The 19,316-nt window shown below is 46.6% G+C and overlaps 1 protein-coding gene across 2 annotated transcripts in view; it reads left to right on the plus strand.

The window, feature by feature from the left end:
* The first annotated feature begins 7,009 nt into the window (after positions 1–7,009).
* The window catches only part of CD84 (CD84 molecule), a 31,620-nt gene continuing 19,313 nt past the window's right edge, over positions 7,010–19,316 (plus strand). The window contains exons 1-2 of one of the 2 annotated variants that reach the window (XM_070396774.1): positions 7,010–7,097; positions 12,731–12,857. In XM_070396774.1, the coding sequence (XP_070252875.1) occupies positions 12,812–12,857 (46 nt within the window). In that variant the 5' untranslated portion in view covers positions 7,010–7,097; positions 12,731–12,811. Of the gene's footprint in view, positions 7,098–12,730; positions 12,858–13,867; positions 13,907–19,316 lie in introns of those variants that run through there. The other variant, XM_070396775.1, reaches the window with a different exon arrangement.

Here is a 19,316-nt window from a genome sequence, read left to right on the forward strand (position 1 = left end):
TGTTATGATATGCTCCAGCCAGGTGTGACTCTGTTTAACCTTAATGGAATGCTTTGTAGTTAATTTTTCTTAACACTGTCTTGCTATAAAGGATCATACTGCACCCTTGGTCTCTACCACATGCTGCAAACCTTCCCAGAGGTGGAAGGTGCGGGCTGTGGTCAGCTGGCCAGCTTAATAAAAGGCTTTTAAATTCTGAGTCGATGGTCTATCTCGTTGAGCCAACCCATAAGATTTGGAGGCCCCAGCGAGATACCCGGCAGGGAGGAGGGGGACCCCCCTATTTAGGGCAGGAGGATCTCCCCCGGCAGGGGTGAGAGGGACCCCTTGTTTAGGGAAGGAGGCTCTCCCCCAGCAGGGAGAAGAGGGACCCCCTATTCAAGGCAGGAGGCTCTCCCCCACTTGTCGCTGGGCACTCAGCGAGATACCCCACACCTGTGGAGAACGACTACCAAGGAGGCCTCCAGTCCACCCAAAACTTTCAATTCAGAAACCGAGCCACCTGGACTCTCAAGAGAGGTAAGGACCAGTCATTAAACAGGGATTGGGACGCCCCACGGAAGGACCTATATGGAGGGCTGGACGCAGCGGTACTCCTGGTCCTGACCCATGGCCACAACGGTGGCCGGGGTCCCTGGTTCGTGAGGCTGTAGGCTGCACTGGGTTTGTCTGTCTAGTATTTGTTTGTCTTGGTATTTGTTGTCAAAAAGTTGTCTGCTTCTGTGTACACCCTGCTGCAATGTTTTTTGAAAATTTTCACCACTTCAAGGAGCAAGCTGCAGGTTCCAGGCAACCTTAGGTTGCATTTGGCTGATTTATTTTGTCTTTGTTCTTTGTTGTCTTTGTCTTTGTCAAATGGGATAGGGTCAGTCATCTTCGTAGACCCCCTATCAGTCAGGCCCACTCCGGGTGAGTGGAAGGGTAGCTTGATCACCTCCCGGGAAGCTATAGAGCTCCCTCAGGAATTAGGAAATTGTTAGGAATTGGGTGGATTGTTTAAACTCTGAGTGAATGTCTGGTGAAAGTGTGTGAGTGTGGAGGGAGAGGGCCTGCCCTCTCCTCTCCTTTATGTGGCTCCACGACTTCGGTTACGGAGTCTGAGTGGGCCCCAACCTGCGGTTCCGTGATTCATCATATGGCATAACGATGACTCACCCCCATGTGGAGGTGACCAGGTCCGGGGTTTATACGGGTGCACCTTAGCTACAATGAATCTAAGCTCCGAAGGGACGCAGCTAGGCGGGCGTCTGAGTGAGGATCTGTGAAAACAGGTCACCCCCTCCCTTGTCTGTCTCTCGCCACCGATCATCATGGGGTTGGGACAAAGTTTGTTTGTGTGGAACTAGCCAATTTACTACAGAGAAGGAGGAAAAAAGTGTAAATCATTACTGGTCTGTGTGAAGTAAGAGCTACTTTGATTTATTCTGCTTTCTGTTGATATGCTTGGCTGAAGGTTTGGGCTGGCCCCTTAGCAGTCTGCAAATAGTCTCTTGGCAGCTGCAAGAATTATTTTTCTCAGAGTCTTTTGCTCACCGTTAAGGAGAATTAGCCCACTTAGTTAATAAAGATTTCTGTCTATCAGCTGCTCTTACCTAGGTTGTAATTTACTGTATTAAACTGAAGTTCTAGTGTAGATTTAAAGGTTATAATGTTAATGCTTTTGATTTACAGCGATTCTGTGAATGGGAGTGGCCCACTTTCCAGGAAGGGTGGCCGGATGCGGGATCTTTTGATCTGACTACGGCCTTCAGGGTCCATTATGTCATACACGGCTGCCCAGGGCATCCTAATCAAATTCCTTATATTCAAGTTTAGGTTGACATATTTTCCAAGAAACCCGGTAAATGAGGGCTTGCCTCCTGAGGGAAAATTGGGACAGAGACAGACAATTCTTTTGGCCGAGCCCCAGAAGGGAAAGGCTCCCCCGGTCCTTCAGGGAGAGCAGGAAGAACCCAGTAGCCGGCCGCCCCAGGCCACGCCACCAGCTCTTGACAGAGGGAGAGAGGGGGAGAACCTGCAGGACCTTGCGACATCAGCCAGTCCTGCAGTTCCTATGTTGCCGCTACGGCAGGCTGGCCCTCTAGATCTGGGGCTAGACAGGCAGCTTTCTGGGGAAGCAAGGCAGACCGAGGCGCTATTCCCAGCTCCAGACCAGATTAGGGAGTGAATGATCAAAGAAGGGGGGCTGGATGCCTGAGCTGCCTGCAGTGGCCTCGAAAAAAAAAAAAAAAAGCAGCAGCAGCAGCGAGAAAGTACTTGGGCCTTTGGCTTGCAGGCTACAGCAGATAAGCCATAAGCCAGTGATTGGTACTAGCCTTCCTCCAGCCCCAGAAATAGAGTAGCAATCCTGAGATCTATGAAAGCTGCAGATAGAGTTAGTAAAAGCTCCCTGCTTGCAAATGTACTGAAAGGGTTTAGTACCTGTTGCTGCTGGAAGAGGAGGGGCTGATATCCCCTTCCAGTATACTCCCTTCAAAGAGGCCTGGTCGCTGCTCTGCCATAAAGGGGACTGGTGGGAAGACAAGGAAAGCAGGGCCCTGTAACTAATAAACAGAGTTAAGAAAAGGGCACTCTCCCTGGACCTGGGAGCCATCAGGACTTTGAAATTCTCCAAGAGAGGAGAAGTCTGACTCGGAGACTGGCCAAAACCTCGTTGGGTTAGGAGGGCTGGAGGCTGCATATTGAACTTATAGACTGAAATTTGCTAGGCAGAGGTTCAAGCCCAGTTGTATAGGGATTAAGCTACCTATGTACAGCAAAACAACTTTCTCCTGTGCCAGAATACATTTTAAGGAAATTGGACAAACTGTATTTGTGGCTAGAAAGAAGAACTGGCCTATGTGTAAACTGTCCTGGAAAAAGGCTATGTGGAATGAACCCAAAAAGTAAAGGGTGTCTAGCTGCCGACAGGGCAGTTGCCCAGGTGGGCAAAGAAGAATACCCATTAAATTTTGGTCTCTATTGAGAGACAGTTGACAGTTAGCAACCTGTATACTGTCTTACAGGCCTGTGTGACCATGCCCATGTCAGGGGTGGCACAAAACCTCAGCTGTAGGAAACTGGGGAAGGCCTGTCTAGAACAGAGGGGGTTAATAAAGTGGTGAATACTAGCCCTCTGTTATAGGAATTACAGACCCTGTGAGGTCCTGTGACATATAAGACCCTGTAGGGAAATAAAGCTCCTTTAGTCCATTCTGAAAGAATAAATAAAAGACAGATTAAAGGCTGTGTTTCCCTCCAGGCAACCCAACTGGAACCCCTATAGTGACAGGGGAAAGGAGGCTCTCGATCGGTATTGCCAGACTCTATTAGGGGGCATCCGAGCTGCTGCTTGGAGACCCACAAACCTCTCTAAGGTGACAGAGACAGTCCAGGGGCCTAACCCTGATGCTCTGGAAAGTCGGAGGGCTGTCAATGTTGCATTTGTTTCCAAGTCGGCCCCAAATATTAGGGAAAAATGACAGAAGTTAGAAGGTTTTGAGGGGAAATCAATCTCTAAGTTGGTTGAGGTGGCCCAGAAGGTTTTTGACAATCTGGAGGACCTGATGGCAGGTTTAAACACCCGGATGGCGAAGGTCCTCCTGGCCCTGAACGAGGAGGGAGGCCCAAGGGGTGGAGAGACAACAAGGGCAAAGAAAAGCCTCTCTGAAGAAAAGGAGTCCAACCCAGGCTTGGGAAAAATCAATGTGCATTTTGCAGAAAGGAAGGACATTGGAAAAGGGAGTGCCCTGAACGTGCCGGGGAACCGACTCCCTCCCATGCTGGTGGAGGAGGTGGATTGGGGTTGTCGGGGCTCAGCTGGCCCCCAGGAGCCGAGAATAACCCTGACAGTGGGGGGGGGGGGCACAAAAGGTGGACTTCCTTGTGGAACTCATAGCACTCACTCAGGCCCTCTGGTAGGGAAAGGGAAAAAGAGTAAACATTTCAGCTTCGTGAAAACAGCTGCCTTGAGCCCTGCCACGCTCCTCCCTGACGAGAAGGCAGAAGCCCCTTTGCCTGACTGCGAGGAGACACTGACTACCCTCACTTCCCTCCGTGAGGACCTTGTGGACCAGCCCTGCAGAATCCGGATGAGACCCTTTACACGGACGACGGGAGCAGCTTCGTAGAGGAAGGTACCCGGTAGCAGGGGGCACATGAGGAGGAGCCAGGGGAGATCTAAGAAGCCCTGGTAAGCGCCCCGGCACTGGCCCTGCCAGACCTACCCAGGGACTACAGGGATATATCTCCTCACACTGCCCTTACAGGAGGACACGGGAGCCACCTTAAAGAAGTCTCCTGACCTCAGGAGGAAAGGAAAAAGCTCCTGAGATACTTAACCACCTGGCAGCCATATAGGGGCCAAGGAAGTGACTAAAAGACCAGTAGGGCCCCTAGAAGTTCTCATAACCCTGCCAGCACGAAGGCTCCCAGAGAAGCCTACTCATCTGCCAGAGGAGCAGAGGCTAGCTGAGAAACTAAGGGCCCGGGAAGGAGAGGCTGGATGGCTAATTCTGCCAAATGGGAGGCCTATAATGCCAGAAGCCCTGGGACAGACCATCGCTTCCCAGACCCACCAGAGCAAGCACCCACCTGGGGGAATGAAGCTATCAGAACTACTGGGAAGAGAATTTTACATCCCAGGGCTCCAGAAAATATCTCAAGAGTTGGCTAGAAGGTGCCAAGTGTGTGCCCGGGTGAATCAAGGGCCCCCTGTTGTGGCCGCGCCGGGACAGCGATTCCGAGGTCAGAACCCCAGAGAACACTGGGAAATGGACTTCACCGAGATACCAGGAGGACAAGGAGGATATAAATACTTGCTGGTTTTCATTGATACCTTCTCTGGCTGGCCTGAGGCATACCCAACCAAGGCAGAGACAGCACAGGTAGTAGTGAGAAAACTCCTCACTGAAATTGTCCCCCGGTTTAGCCTGGCGTTTATCGCCAAAGTTACAATCCATATTTAAGGCCCTAAGAGTTACTTGAAAATTGCATTGTGTTTATAGACCACAGAGTTCTGGACAGGTAGAGAGGATAAATTGGATCTTAAAGGAAACATTAACTAAGTTAAAATTAGAGACTGGCAAAAACTGGGTAAGTCTCCTTCCTTTTGCTCTCCTCAAAGCTAGGTGCACCCCATACATCCAAGGGCTAACTCCTTTTTAAGATAATGTTTGGGCGACCGCTGCCTTTGGTGCCCAGGTTGGGGAAGGAAGAAATTGCCCAGCCATCTACCCAAAATTTGCTTAAGTCCTTACAGGCTTTGCAGAGCAGCGCCACGTCAGCATGACGGGTGGTGAGAGCCATACGGGAGGAGGACGTGCTGAGATCCAGTCCAATACAGCCTGCCTTCTCTCTGGGTGATCTCGTCTGGGTGAAGCGCCACGACCCTAGCAGCCTGGAACCTAGATGTGATGGACCCTACCAGGTGGTGCTGAGCACTCCAACCACCATCAAAGTCGCAGGAAAGAGGCACTGGAAATTGTAACCCCGTCCTCCTCATGCCTCTCACCTGGTGAACTGACCAATAGGAAGGAGAAAGACATGGGAACTAAGACTCTATGTCAGTGGCCGAGACCCTGGCCAATTCTTCACCATACATTGCCAAATGCCTCCTCAATTTCATATCGTAGAGGAGGGTGCTGAATCAAAGATTTGATTCGGGCATAAGACCAGTAGGGAATGTTATGGGGTAGGGGACTGAGTCATGAAAAAGTTACAGAATGTTACAATGTTATAGAGTAAAGGGTTACGGAATGTGTCGAGGGGGGGAAATGAGACATGAGAAATTGAATGTGCTAGAAGGGAGAGGGGGGATGTATGAGTAAGAAGTGTGTCAGAGTCAGTGGAAGAAGGATTGTTAGATTGTCTTAGAAAAAGAATTTGTTATGATATGCCCCAGCCAGGTGTGACTCTGTTTAACCTTAATGGAATCCTTTGTAGTTAATTTTTCTTAACACTGTCTTGCTATAAAGGATCATACTGCACACTTGGTCTCTACCACATGCTGCAAACCTTCCCAGAGGGGGAAGGTGCGGGCTGTGGTCAGCTGGCCAGCTTAATAAAAGGCTTTTAAATTTAAATTCTGAGTCGGTGGTCTATCTCGTTGAGCCAACCCATAACAGTAGTTTATTAGAAGTTTTTCTTTTTTTCTGGGGTAGGCCTGTAATGCTATGAACTTCCCTCTCAGGACTGGTTTTGCTGTGTCCTAGAGATTTAGAGTGGTTGTGTGACCATCTTCATCTGTTTCATCTGTTTCCAGGAAGTTCTTTTTTTCTTTCTTGACCTCATTGATAACCCATTCATTTAACATGCTATTTAGCCTCCATGTGTTTGAATGCTTTGAGTGTTTTTACTGTAGTTGATTACTAATTTCATCCCATTGTGATCTGAGAAGATACTTGTTATGATTCCAATCTTCTTGAATTTGTAGAGACTTGTTTTGTGTCCTAACATGTGGTCTATCTTTGAGAATGACCCATGTGCACTTGAGAAGAATGTATATTCTGCAGCTTTTGAGTGAAATGTTCTATAAATGTCAATTAAATCCATCTGTCAACCTTAATCCCTCAAAAGTGTTGTAGGCAGGGAAGGGGCTGTTCAGATTTCAGGAAATGTGATGGGTGTATTTCCCTGTCCCAGAGCTACTCCTCTGCGATTGGCCCAAAATATCTGGATGCAATCCAGTGGGATCAGCTGGAAACCTGGAGTTTCTATCAGCTCTCCGTGCAGGGAAAGTACCAGACTAGACTGGTGCCCAGGATAGTGGGTGGATGGCCCCTTCCCCAATCCAGTCACTGATGCTCCCTGAGACTATTGAAACCCTCAAACCCATAGGCTTGACCTCAGCTTCTGTTTTCTCTAAAAATGCACATTTAGGCTGTGGTAGGCATGGCTCCTGCTGAGGGTAGAGTGGCTGTTACCATCTAAGGCAGGGTTTTGTTTGTCTGACCTGCCCTGAGGCTATGGGAGGGGTTAGTTCCTCTTAAGACAAAAGGCCATTTGGTTCGGGTGTATGTGACCAAGGACAGGACTCTGCGTCTCCCTGGAATGCTTCCCACCCTGGCCTCTCCTTAGGCACCTGAAGTCCGCACTCCCTCCCTGCACCAAAGCCTCAGGTGAGCAGCTGCCAATGAAAACTTCTGTGCTCTGGGTTTAGAAAAAAGGAAAAAAACAACTAAACTGTAGCCTTCTCTCTGACGGGCTCCAGGCCCCACTGTGGCCAGCAGCCCTGTCGCCTTTCACGGTGGGATGTTACCTGGGAACTCCAGGCTCTGGGCTCTGGTACTCCAGGCTATGGAGCCCATCTGGGTCCCGGCCTCTATCTTGGAGAGAACAGCCTCCTGTAGCCAGGAGCTCCCTCCTCGCTCTCCTGCTGCTCCTGGACGCTCAGTCATTTCCTCTCCTGACCTTGCCCTTCCTGCCCGTCTCCAGGTGTTTTCTGTCCTTTCTTGATATAAGTCTCCTCCTTCACTGGACCTCAGTTGGTAACTATGGGTGCATGTTCCCCACTTTAGTTTTATTTCCAGTCTGGCCCTGGGAGGAGGTGGAAGAAAAGTCTGCCTATTCGGCCACTATTTTCTCCTTCTCCCTGCCCCAGCTTTTGAGCTATTTGGCTCTCTGCTCATCTACAAAGGGCACATTTCTCTCTGGAATTCAGTTCATCGTGGGTGTGGGTTTTTTGCATATACCACTCATTGCATATTCCACAGATAAGCATGATTTTAATTCCAGTTTTCTTATTGTTATCATGGAATAGCAGAACTTTCATATCCTTCCACATCAGATCAAAATAAGTCTCAAAACCTAGTGTCTTCTTGATTGATATGCAGTATAAGGCTGAAAGATAGAGATAAGACACTGGTCTAGGAATATGATGAAAACTAAAGGTCTTATCCAGGATAGGATATATCAAAAGTTGAACATCAAACAAATAATAGTTGGCTAACAAGAGTTCGTTCATAACAGGTGACCAAATTACTTCAGTGAAGCCCAATTTGACCACTGTCCGACCTGATATGTTAGATTATGGACATTAGCCATTTTTCTGTCAAATCTACAACTTGATGTGTGCAGTGTATTGGACTTACTAGTTTCTCTAATCATCATTTTGAAGTTTCTGCTCTCCAACACATAATCATTCACTTGATACTATTTTTGTATATAATCTTGATCTTCATTTTAATACTGAAAACAAAACTCAACTTGTAAAGAAAAAGAGCTTGTTTTTTTTCCAGGCATAATTCACTTTTAAGATATTTTTACTTGGGTGCTTTCCTTTTGTAAACTGTAGAATTGATGCAGGCCCTTAAATTTTTGGAAGTTAAAAGCAACCAAACCAAAATATGTAAGTATAAATTTTTGGATTGTATTTCTCTAAAAAAAAAGGGAGCGAGAGACATTGGTCTAGGCTCAACAGGACTAAGATACTGTTAGGGTCACCAAAGGAGGAACGCATGAAGCCAAAAGGGGTAAAGAATTATAAATGTACTAGAGACCCAATGCATGAAATTCGTGCAAGGGGCTCAGCTCTCGCAGCCCCAGCTTCGTCAGGACATCCGGAAGGACATCCGGAAGGTCTTTTGGCTGTCCGGTCTAATTAGCATATTATGCTTTTATTATTATAGATTATTACATCTGCTAGCAGAAGGGCTGAGACCAACATGGCATCAGCAGGGCAGAGTAGGGGGAGCGGGATATTTATGTCACTTTTAAGGGTCAGTCAGAGTAATGGGTCAGACCACGTGTAGGTGGGGGTGAGGTGTAGGTGATCCACTGGAAACTGGGTGAGGCGGTTTCCTGGAAGCCAAAGGCCATTGTTCATGAAACCTACAAGGAGAATAACAGAAAATCGCCGGGAGGGGCAAGAGCCCCCTGCAAGGCATAATGTGCCTAACAGATACTATCTAAGAATGTGCCTAACAGTTACCATCTAAGATTTCTTAAGGCATAGACGTGAGACCAAGCACGAGTTTCAGATAACAGGGGAAGAAAGAACGTTCCTACAGAGAAAGAGGAAGGAAGAAAGAAATACAACGTTAAGTTTTCAGCAGCTCTTGGCAATTTTACATTCTTTCTTCTTTCTTCCTTCTCTACGAAACATGATGAATGTGTGTGTTTTCCATGTGTAGTAATCACATATTTTAGGAAGACATGCTAAAAATGTGAAAGTAATACGGTTTAATCTTATGAAATGAAATAATTAATTTGGGAAATTCCATTTTTATCTTCAGTCTTTCTTTGGTCCCAAAAAGCTGCCTGGTTCACTATCCCTACATAAAGGCACTCACTTGTGCTATACTGAACAATTATATATTTAGAGAATGATGAGCAGGATTATACAGCAAATGACCTCAGAGGCTCAAGTTGCCTAGAAATGAAGGACTCCTCTCAGTGGCAAAGGCTATCCATAATCTTATTTCCCCCAGGTCTCAGGAGCTGGATCCTCAGACTCCCCCCAAACAGCTGGGTTCCAGTTAAAATTGCTTAGCTTTGGGGCTCAAGTATTTATACCTATTATTTTAACTAGACAACCAAGGGGTCTGGGCTGCCTGCCAATACTTGAGGCAATTAAGCGGAGACAGGGTTGAATCATATATGAGTGTTTATTCCAATCATGCAAACAGTACAGGAGAGCAGCAGGTCATCCACAAATATCTGCTCTGCAGCTAACCACTGCTTATATTGGGTAGGACACAAATTACATGAGGAAGTAGGCAGTGCAGGCTGAAGTGGGACTCCATTCTTTGGGCAACAAGGTTAACTCTTTCCATGATAATAGGCAGTTCTTGAATGAGACTGGACCGAATTCCAATATTGACTCCCAGGTCCAAGGTTGATTCCCAGGTCCCAGCAGTGTACAACTCCCAGACAGGTTAGAATGTCCTTTCTTTCATCAGAACAAGGCAATCACAGTTAACAGACCATGATTAATATTTCTTATAACTATAGTTAGTCTCCAATATTCTGTTTTTGCCCCTAACATTATTTTCCCTGACACCCTACATACATACAAGACCCCTGTTATCTTCTAACAGGGAGTGGTAAGCCTCGACGAAAGAATAGCCCTGTGTTTCATTTATCTCACTCATAATATAATTATATTAATTATATTAATTATATGATATATATAACATAATTATATATCATATAAAATATATAATAACATAATAGAATATCATTATTATATAAAACTACAGGCCTGGTGCACGAAATTTGTGCGGGGGCGGGGGGGGGTTGTCCCTCAGCCTGGCCTGCACCCTCTCCAATCTGGGACCCCTTGGGGGATGTCCAACTGCCAGGATCAGGACTAAACTGGCAGTTGAACATCCCTCTCACAATCTGGGACTGCTGACTCCTAACTGCTTCTGCCTGCCAGCCTGATCACGCCCTAACTGCTCCCCTGCCGGCCCAATCGCCCCCAACTGCCCTCCCCTGCTGGCATTAATTTGGAAGAAAGAAATACAACGTTAAGTTTTCAGCAGCTCTTGGCAATTTTACATTCTTTCTTCTTTCTGCCCCCAACTGCCCTCTCCTGCCAGCCCGATCACCCCAACTGCCCTCTCCTGCCGGCCTGATTGCCCCCAACTGCCCTCCCCTGCCAGCCTGGTAGCCCCTAACTGCCCTCCCCTGCAGGTCATCTTGTGGTGGACATCTTGTGATGACGTCGTGCATGACGCCACCTAGGCTTTTATTATATAGGACTAGAGGCCCGGTGCACAAAAATTTGTGCACTCGGGGGGAAAAGGGGTTCCTCAGCCCATCCTGTGCCCTCTCCCAGTCTGGGACCCCTCGGGAGATAATGACCTGCTGGCTTAGGCCTGCTCCCGGGTGGCAGAGGGCAGGCCCAATCCCTGGATGCAGCCCCTGGTCGGGCTCAGAGCAGGGCCGATTGGGGAGTTGGGGCGCCGCCCCCTGACACGCACAGAGCAGGGCCCAACAGGGGGTTGAGGAGCTCCCCCCTCTCACTCACAGAGTAGGGCCAATAGGGGAGTTGGGGCACCGCCCCCTGTCACACACAGAGCAGGGTGGATCAGAGGGTTGGGGCGCTGCCCCCTGTCATGCACAGAGCAGGGCCCATCAGGGGGTTGGGGAGCTCCCCCCTGTCACACACAGAGCAGGGACCATCAGGGGGTTGAGGAACTCCCCTCTGTCACTCACAGAGTAGGGCCGATAGGGGAGTTGGGGCACCGCCCCCTGTCACACACACAGCAGGGTGGATCAGGGGGTTGGGACGCTGCCCTCTATCACCCACAGAGCAGGGCCGATCAGGGGGTTGGGGCGCCGCCACTGTCACACTCAGGGCAGGGCCGATGGGGAGGTTATGGTTCTACCCTGTCACACACAGAGCAGGGCCCGTGGGGCAGGGGGTGGGGAGGAGTTGGGGCGCCGCACCCTGTCACACACAGAGCAGGGCCGATCAGGGGGTTGGGGCGCAGCCACTGTCACACTCAGGGCAGGGCCGATGGGGAGGTTATGGCTCTACCCCGTCACACACAGAGCAGGGCCCGTGGGGTGGGGGGGTTTGGGGCGCCACACCCTGTCACACACAGAGCAGGGCCTATCAAGGGGTTTGGGCGCTGCCCCCTGTCACGCTGATCCAGTGCCAGGGGGCCTCGAGGCTCTGCTGATCCCGGTGCTGGGAGGCATATTACCCTTTTACTATATAGGACAGAGGCCTGGGGGCCGGCTGGTTTGCCCTGAAGGGTGTCCTGGATCAGGGTGGGGGTCCCCACTGGGGTGCCTGGCCAGCCTGGATGAGGGGATGATGGCTGTTTGCAGCTGGTCACACACCCTTCAGGGTGGGGGTCCCCACTGGGGTGCCTGGCCAGTCTGGGTGAGGGGCTGAGGGCTGCTTTCAGGCTGGCGGTTGTTGATTGAAGCTCCCAATGGCTCCTTTTTTTTATTTTATTCTGGGCCAGCTTTAGCTCTGGCTCTAGCTCTGAGAGCAGGTATCTGGTTTGTTTCGGTTCTATAATCGAAACAATGTATAACTTCAGCTCTGAGATCCCAGCCGGCTATATTTTTTACAAAGTTTCAAACTGCCAGCTCAGAGGCCGGCAAGTGAGGCGGGGAACGTTGGAGTCCGCAGTCACGGGACAAGCAAGCCTCATGTTCGCTTCCAGCTGCCTGGCTGCCGGCCGCCATCTTGGCTGACAGTTAATTTGCATAAGGATATGCTGATTAGCCAATGGGAAGGGTAGCGTCGTACGCCAATTACCATGTTTCTCTTTTATTAGTGTAGATAATTTAGGAAATTATTAAATTTGTATAAAATATGTTTTATTAGTTACATATAACTGTATTATATATTAACATATAACTGTAATTATATAGTATTAGTTGCTACCATTTATTAAGCTCCTATCATGTGAACACATTCTTCCTATTCTCTATCCCCCATCACCTTTTGCCTAATAATGCTAACTTACTTTTCAGAACCATCTCAGCTTGGTTGTCAGTTCCTACAGAAAGCCTTCCCCACATTCTCCTAGCCCGGGCCCTCCCCGTTCTCCATAATTTTCTCTGTTAAAACACTGTTTAACTGTGGATCTCCCCAACAAGGGGAGAGATCAATTGCTTTGTTGGTCTGTATACCACCAGCACCCAGAATAGTGCCTGACACATAGTAGGCATTCAATAAATATTTGTTAAATAAACAATGAATTAATGCTAGGCACTTTATGTGATAATATAGAAAAAAAAACAGCAAAGACCATTGTTTCCGAAATCGTTGTCATTTCCTTTTCAGCTATAAATAGCAAGAAAATTCAAGTGAAACGCTGTCTGCTAGAAGAGTGCCTTTCTTTTCACAATCAATGATCCTCTGAAGATGGCGCAGCACTATTTATGGATCTTGCTCCTTTGCCTACAAACCTGTAAGTTCTGACCCTTGTTGATCCCTTCCTAGTTTTCTAATACTTTTTTGTAGAGATTGCCCTGAAGGAAGACATGGAAATGCCCTTCTGATAGGTTTCAACACAGATACCCTTGGTCTATAAGGAAAACAACCAGTAAGAGTCAAACCTGTTTTTCAGCTTTAGAGTTTGAATTTTTGTTTGTGGTGGGTCTCCAAAGAGCTGAGACAAACCCTTCTGCTCAGGAGACTCAGACCTGGCCAGAAAGCCCAGAAAAAGAAGAAATAATCCAAAATCTTGAATAACTTAAAAGCTATTTTTTGGGGGGGTATTATAATGTGTCATATGGCTTTTGACAGAGATATACTTTTCTCCATTATTTCATTGCCCTATCAGATTGGAGTTCATGACCATAATTGTCACTGTAAAAACTTGATCTCTGGACGCTTGCTTCATTTTCAAAGCACATTCAGAGCTATTACTCAGCTTCTATCTTCCAAAAACTCCCTAAAATAAATGAGAAGTGGCTATTATTCCTATTTTACAAATACATTACTTTCCAAAAAATGAAGAACTGGAACTAAGAACATTACTTTCAAAAAATGAAGAACTGGCTTTAAAAACTCTGTTTTCCTTAGTTATGCTCAACAGTAAATTATAAAGGACATATGCATACTGTTTGTTGTCGGTACAAAGAAAACTATGTAACATTAACCTAGCTCTGGGTGTGTCTTTTCATTGCATGTATTATTTAATTAAGTCCAAATAATTGCCTCGATTATATAAAAATTGACTCTGTTTGCCATTTTAAATCTATTTCTATTGTCCCTTACCAGTTCTAAAAATGCACTATCAAATTCCTGACACGAATGAGTGGGTTAGTGTTTTCTGAAAAGGTAGAATAAATGCACCGTGGTCTCTCTGGTTCCCTTGACCATTTAAAACTGGGGCTCCTTCCATTTGAGCTTCACAGAGATTGCACCCTAAATTTCTCCTGCTGCTGTTCCCGGCAAAGGTGGTCCCTTGTGCTTACCATTGGACTGTGAATCAACTGCTTTCCTGGAACTCAGGTTAGTGAAGCAGCTGAGAAGCAGTGGAAAAGGAAGTTAGAAATCCCCATTTTTCTCTTGAAATCACCGAAATAAGTCTGAGTGTGTGAACTCATGACTTTTCCATGTAGGAAAATTTTTCCCTTGGAGCCAAAACTCACAGGCTTATGTTCTGATCTCAACTTTCTCATCATGACTTGGGAATCCTGTGACTCTGACGGTCCCTCCAAGTATCCTACCAGCCACCCACCCTCTGGTGGAAGACAGGAGAGTCCGTGTCCATTTCTCTCTACATGTCCCCCCGCCCCCATGGAATTTTAATTCTTCCTTTTCTCTACACCTTTCTTGTTTCAGTTTCTTAAACTCCTCCCCTTCTCCTATCTCTCATCAATAATAGCAATTACTATTTATGGAGCAACCATTATGTGTCTGGCATTATGCTAAGTAGCCTACATTTATCATTTTTTTTAACCCTCACAATACCCTATGAGATGAGTACTATTAATATCTCAAGTTCACAGGTGAAAGCATTGGCACAGAATTCTGGAGGTCATTTCGCCAAAAAGTGGAGAAAGTAGGATTTGACTTCCAATGTTTTAGACTTAACCACTGAGCAATGCTGCCTTCATCCACTTTGATGCTGAAGTGGAATAAAATACTTGCCCTCCTATTCATTGTTATCATAATTCAGGATTTGTCAGTGAAGAGCAGTGACTTATTCCCAGCAAGACAGGATTATTTAGGGAGAGACTGGGCCTGTTTCCACACCCACCTGTAGAGGAGGTTGGGATTGGTGGGCAGGCCTTTGCCAATAGCCAGAGTTCAAGGAGGCCAGCAGAGCAGAATATCCAAGAAAATGACCATATTGAGACACGGTTCAAGCACCATTCACATCAATAGGATTTGGGTTGAGTTGAATTTGCTTCTTAAAAACAAACAAGGGTTCAATATCAACAAGGTCTTGTTGTCCTGTAAAGCATAGTCATGGGGCACCCAGCAGAGGTGAGTGGGCCCGTCTGAATACCTGCCCATGGATAACTAGGCCCTAACCATCATCCTGGGGGTTAAAGACAGGTTTTTTGTGCCTGGAGAAGAGTCCTGGCAAGAAACATATGCCACTAGTCCCAAGTCCTTCAAAATAACGAGAAAGCCTCTGTTCTAGAAAGAGATCTGAGCAGACCACTATCTCAGACACTCAGAAAGGGCTCAAAGGCCCACTTATAGAAATGGAAAAATATATATATTCTGCATGGGGAAAATGAAATATCAGCTAAAAATGCAGTTTCCAAAGAGAGGCTGGGAAGCTGCATCCTTGTGCTAACACAGGACTGCAGTGGGAGGGAGTAGAGGCCACTGCATCAGCCTGTTGGGCTGAAACAGCCCTGGTGATCAGTATGGTGGTGGACAAAGCAGCCAGAGTGCCTTCACACAGAAGCACAAAAGTCAGTCCCCAGCCGTTCATGGGTTGAGCATTGACCCATGAACCAGGAGGTCATGGTTCAATTCCCAATCAGGGCACATGCCCGGGTTGCAGGCTCGATCCCCAGTGTGGGGCATGCAGGAGGCAGCCGATCAATGATTCTCTCTCATCATTGATGTTCCTATCTCTCTCTCTTCCTCTCCCTTCCTCTTTGAAATCAATCGATAGATATATATATATTAAGGTCAGTCCCAGTCCACTCAGGATACTCAAGTATTTCCTCAGTCAAATCTTTCTTTCTTTTTTGTTTATGGGGGTTTTTTTGGTTAATCCTCACTTAACAGTTTCCTGGGAATATAATTTTAATCTCTGTAACAATGCTTTTTTTATTTTCTATAACAAACATACAGAGTGCCAGGGACTTTTGTAACAGGTTTATAAATATTAACTCATTCAACCTTCATAATACTTCTGTGAGGTAAGGCCTTCTGTTAGCTCCGTTTTAAAGTTGGTAAAAGTGAGGCACAGAGCCTGGTCGATGTGACTCAGTGGTTGAGCGTGGATCTATGAACCCAGAGCTTGCCAGTTCGATACCCGGGTTGCGTCCCCAGTGGAGGCATGAAGGAGGCAGCTGATCTATGTTTCTCTGCCATCGATGTTTCTCTCTCTCTCCCTCTCCCTTCCTCTCTCTCTAAAAATCAATAAAAATGTATTTTTTTAAAGATGAGGCACAGAGAGGTTGCTAATTTTCACGTATTGCTAGTACCTAATGGAACCAAGATTCAAACTCTGGGCTGTCTGGCTCTTTCTCACTAAGTCATAATGCCTGACATGGGGGTAGACAGAAAGTGCTCCTCATGGCAAGACCCTTTTTGGAGCCTCTAGAGCAGTGGTTCCCAACCTTCCTAATGCCGCGACCCTTTAATACAGTTCCTCATGTTGTGGTGACCCCCAACCATAAAATTACTTTCGTTGCTACTTCATAACTGTAATTTTGCTACTGTTATGAATCGTAATGTAAATATCTGATCTGCAGGATGTATTTTCATGGTTACAAATTAAACGTAATTAAAGCATAGTGATGAATCACAAAAACAATATGTAATTACATATGTGTTTTCCGGTGGTCTTAGGCGACCCCTGTGGAAGGGTCGTTCAACCACCAAAGGGGTGGCGACTCACAGGTTGAGAACCACTGCTCTAGATTCTTCTCCCTTGGTATACACCAGTGATGGCGAACCTTAGGAGCTCAGCATGTCAGCATTTTGAAAAACCCTAACTTAACTCTGGTGCCATGCCACATATAGAATTTTTTTTATCTTTGCAACCATAGTAAAACAAAGACTTATATTTTTGATATTTATTTTGTATATTTAAATGCCATTTAACAAAGGAAAATCAACCTAAAAAATGAGTTTGCGTGTCACCTCTGACACGCATGTCACAGGTTCGCCATCACTGGTATACACACTTCATTTAATCCTCGTAACTCCTCAAGTGGCAGGGCATGTATTTTTTACTTCATTTACCAACTAGAATCCTGAGGCTTAGCATGAAAGTGACTTACCCATGTCACTTAGCTCATCTGCAACAGAACCTTAACTAGAACATGTTCCTGGATCCCTAGTTCAGGGCACTTTTACTAGCCACTCTGAGCAGCCCCCACCTGTGGATCTATGCCAAAACAATTGTTTGCTAATGTCACGAGGATATGGGAGGGAAAAGAAGTTACAGTTAGCCAACTGCTCCTTCTTGTGTATCAGTTTATACCCTGAGGCTTCTACACCAAGACACAGGGACCAGTGAAGAGTTCTCTCTTGGCCTCACTCTTTCTCTTGCTCTGGGTTTCTCTACCTTGCTTTATGTTGCTGGAAAGGGGTAATTGGGTCAGCAGCCTAAAAGTATCCATTCTCTCAACAAAAATGTGAGAGTCACCCACTAGGTGGTAGGGAAATAGTGGTGACCAGAACAGACAAGGACTCTGCATTCATGGTGATTACATCCTCATGTAGCTGGGGCGCTGCGTAGTGATGGCTGCTCTGAAGAAAACTAAAGTAGGCGAGGCAATGGAGAGTGATGGAGGGAAGTGCTGCTTTAAGCCTGGTGATCAGGAAAGCTCTCTGATGAGATGACCTTGGAGCAGAGTTTCATAGTGACAGAGTGCCGCCCTGTGTTGTAAAAGAGGAAGTCAGGTCCTAGCCGGTTTGGCTCAGTGGATAGAGCGTCGGCCTGGGGACTGAAGGGTCCCAGGTTTGATTCCGGTCAAGGGCATGTACCTTGGTTGCAAGCACATCCCCAGTAGCGGGTGTGCAGGAGACAGCTGATCGATGTTTCTCTCTCATCAATGGGATGTTTCTAACTCTCTATCCCTCTCCCTTCCTCGCTGTAAAAAATCAATAAAATATATTTTTTTAAAAAAAGAAGAGGAAGTCAGTGAACATGCAGGCCTGTTTGAAGGAGGAAGCAGTGTGGTTAGAGTGAGGGAGGAAAAGAAGGGTAAGAGATGAGGAAGGAGGAGGGGCCAGAGCAAGTAGAGCTTAGGAGATAAAGGCAGAGTGTAACTGACTAGGGGGCCTCCTACACCCCCAATTGTACATCACCCTTGTTTTTATTAGACTCTAAGGAGAACTATGAAGTTTTAGGTCTGTCCCCTCTGCATTGTCATAAATATTTTATGTTTCGCACTCTTTTTGGATTCCATCCCCCACTTCTCTTGCTTGGCTCTGAAGAATTTCCCTCTAGCCAATTAAAGTCCTCCTACCCCACCAATATTTCCAACCAGAATAAGTTTCTGATTTTTAAAAATATATATATATATCTTTCTTTTTCTCATAATCTCTATTGCCTTTTTCCAGTCAGTGGTTTTTGGCAGCTACTTTATCATGAACTGCACATGTGTAGAGTCCACCTATACACATGGATTCATTCCGGAAAACAGGAGTTACCACCTAAAACGCAGAAAGGTGTATTAGGACGTGAAAGATGCCCACCTTTCCTCCCAGGAGGGGAAGGCCACCTCCATAAACAGCCTGTTTATAGTGCTCTCTGTCCCAGCTAGTGTCACCCTTCCCCTCGGGTTCCCTCTCACCATAACTACCTAAGGGGCACAATGAATGTATTTTCCCATTTAAGCCCACACTCCAGGGTTCCAGCCTTTTCCTGCCTTTGCTTCTCCTTGAGAAGTCCTGCCTGTCTCCTACCCTTCCCTTCTGCGGTCTGGCATATGACAGTGAGGAAGCCATCCTCACTGGGAGATGTTATAAACATGGCTCACCTCTCCCCTGGGCTCCCAAGGCTGCTCAACAATCTTTTCATCCCCTTAATAAATCTTGGGTAGACTCCCAGTGTGTTCCCTATAGTGGCATTTTCTCAACCTTTTGACATTCATCAAAACAATAATACAACCACGATTAATATGTACCAGGCATTGTGCTAAGTGCTTTATCTTCATAATTGTATCTAACAGTTATCCACATTGTAGAGGTAAGAAACCTGAGGATCAGACAATTTCAAAAAAATTTTCTCATGGTGACACAGCTAGGTTCAAACCTACCAAGATTCAAAACCTGTGCCCCTAAACTTTTTACTTTCTAGCTGGTCCTATCCTTGCCTCTTCACTCTTTTTTTTTTTTTTTTTAATATATTTTTATTGATTTTTTTTACAGAGAGGAGGGGAGAGAAATAGAAAGTTAGAAACATCGATCAGCTGCCTCTTGCACACCCCCTACTGGGGATGTTCCCGCAACCAAGGTACATGCCCTTGACCGGAATCAAACCTGGGACCCTTCAGTCCACAGGCCGACGCTCTATCCACTGAGCCAAACCAGTTAGGGCTGCCTCTTCACTCTCACCAGATAGTCTCACCTCCTACATTACTAAAGAGGTGAAGGTCAACAAGCATGAATCTCTTCACTTTTACCCACTCTACTCCAGAATGTCTACTCACAACAATCTCTGAGGCAACCATTATTCTATCCCCTCTGTAGCCTCAGTGAGATAAGGGCCTCAGCA

This window comes from Myotis yumanensis, unplaced genomic scaffold (genome assembly GCF_028538775.1).
Source record: "Myotis yumanensis isolate MYYU_CA2020_CCGP unplaced genomic scaffold, mMyoYum1.0.hap1 SCAF_17, whole genome shotgun sequence".
NCBI classification, from domain to species: domain Eukaryota; kingdom Metazoa; phylum Chordata; class Mammalia; order Chiroptera; family Vespertilionidae; genus Myotis; species Myotis yumanensis.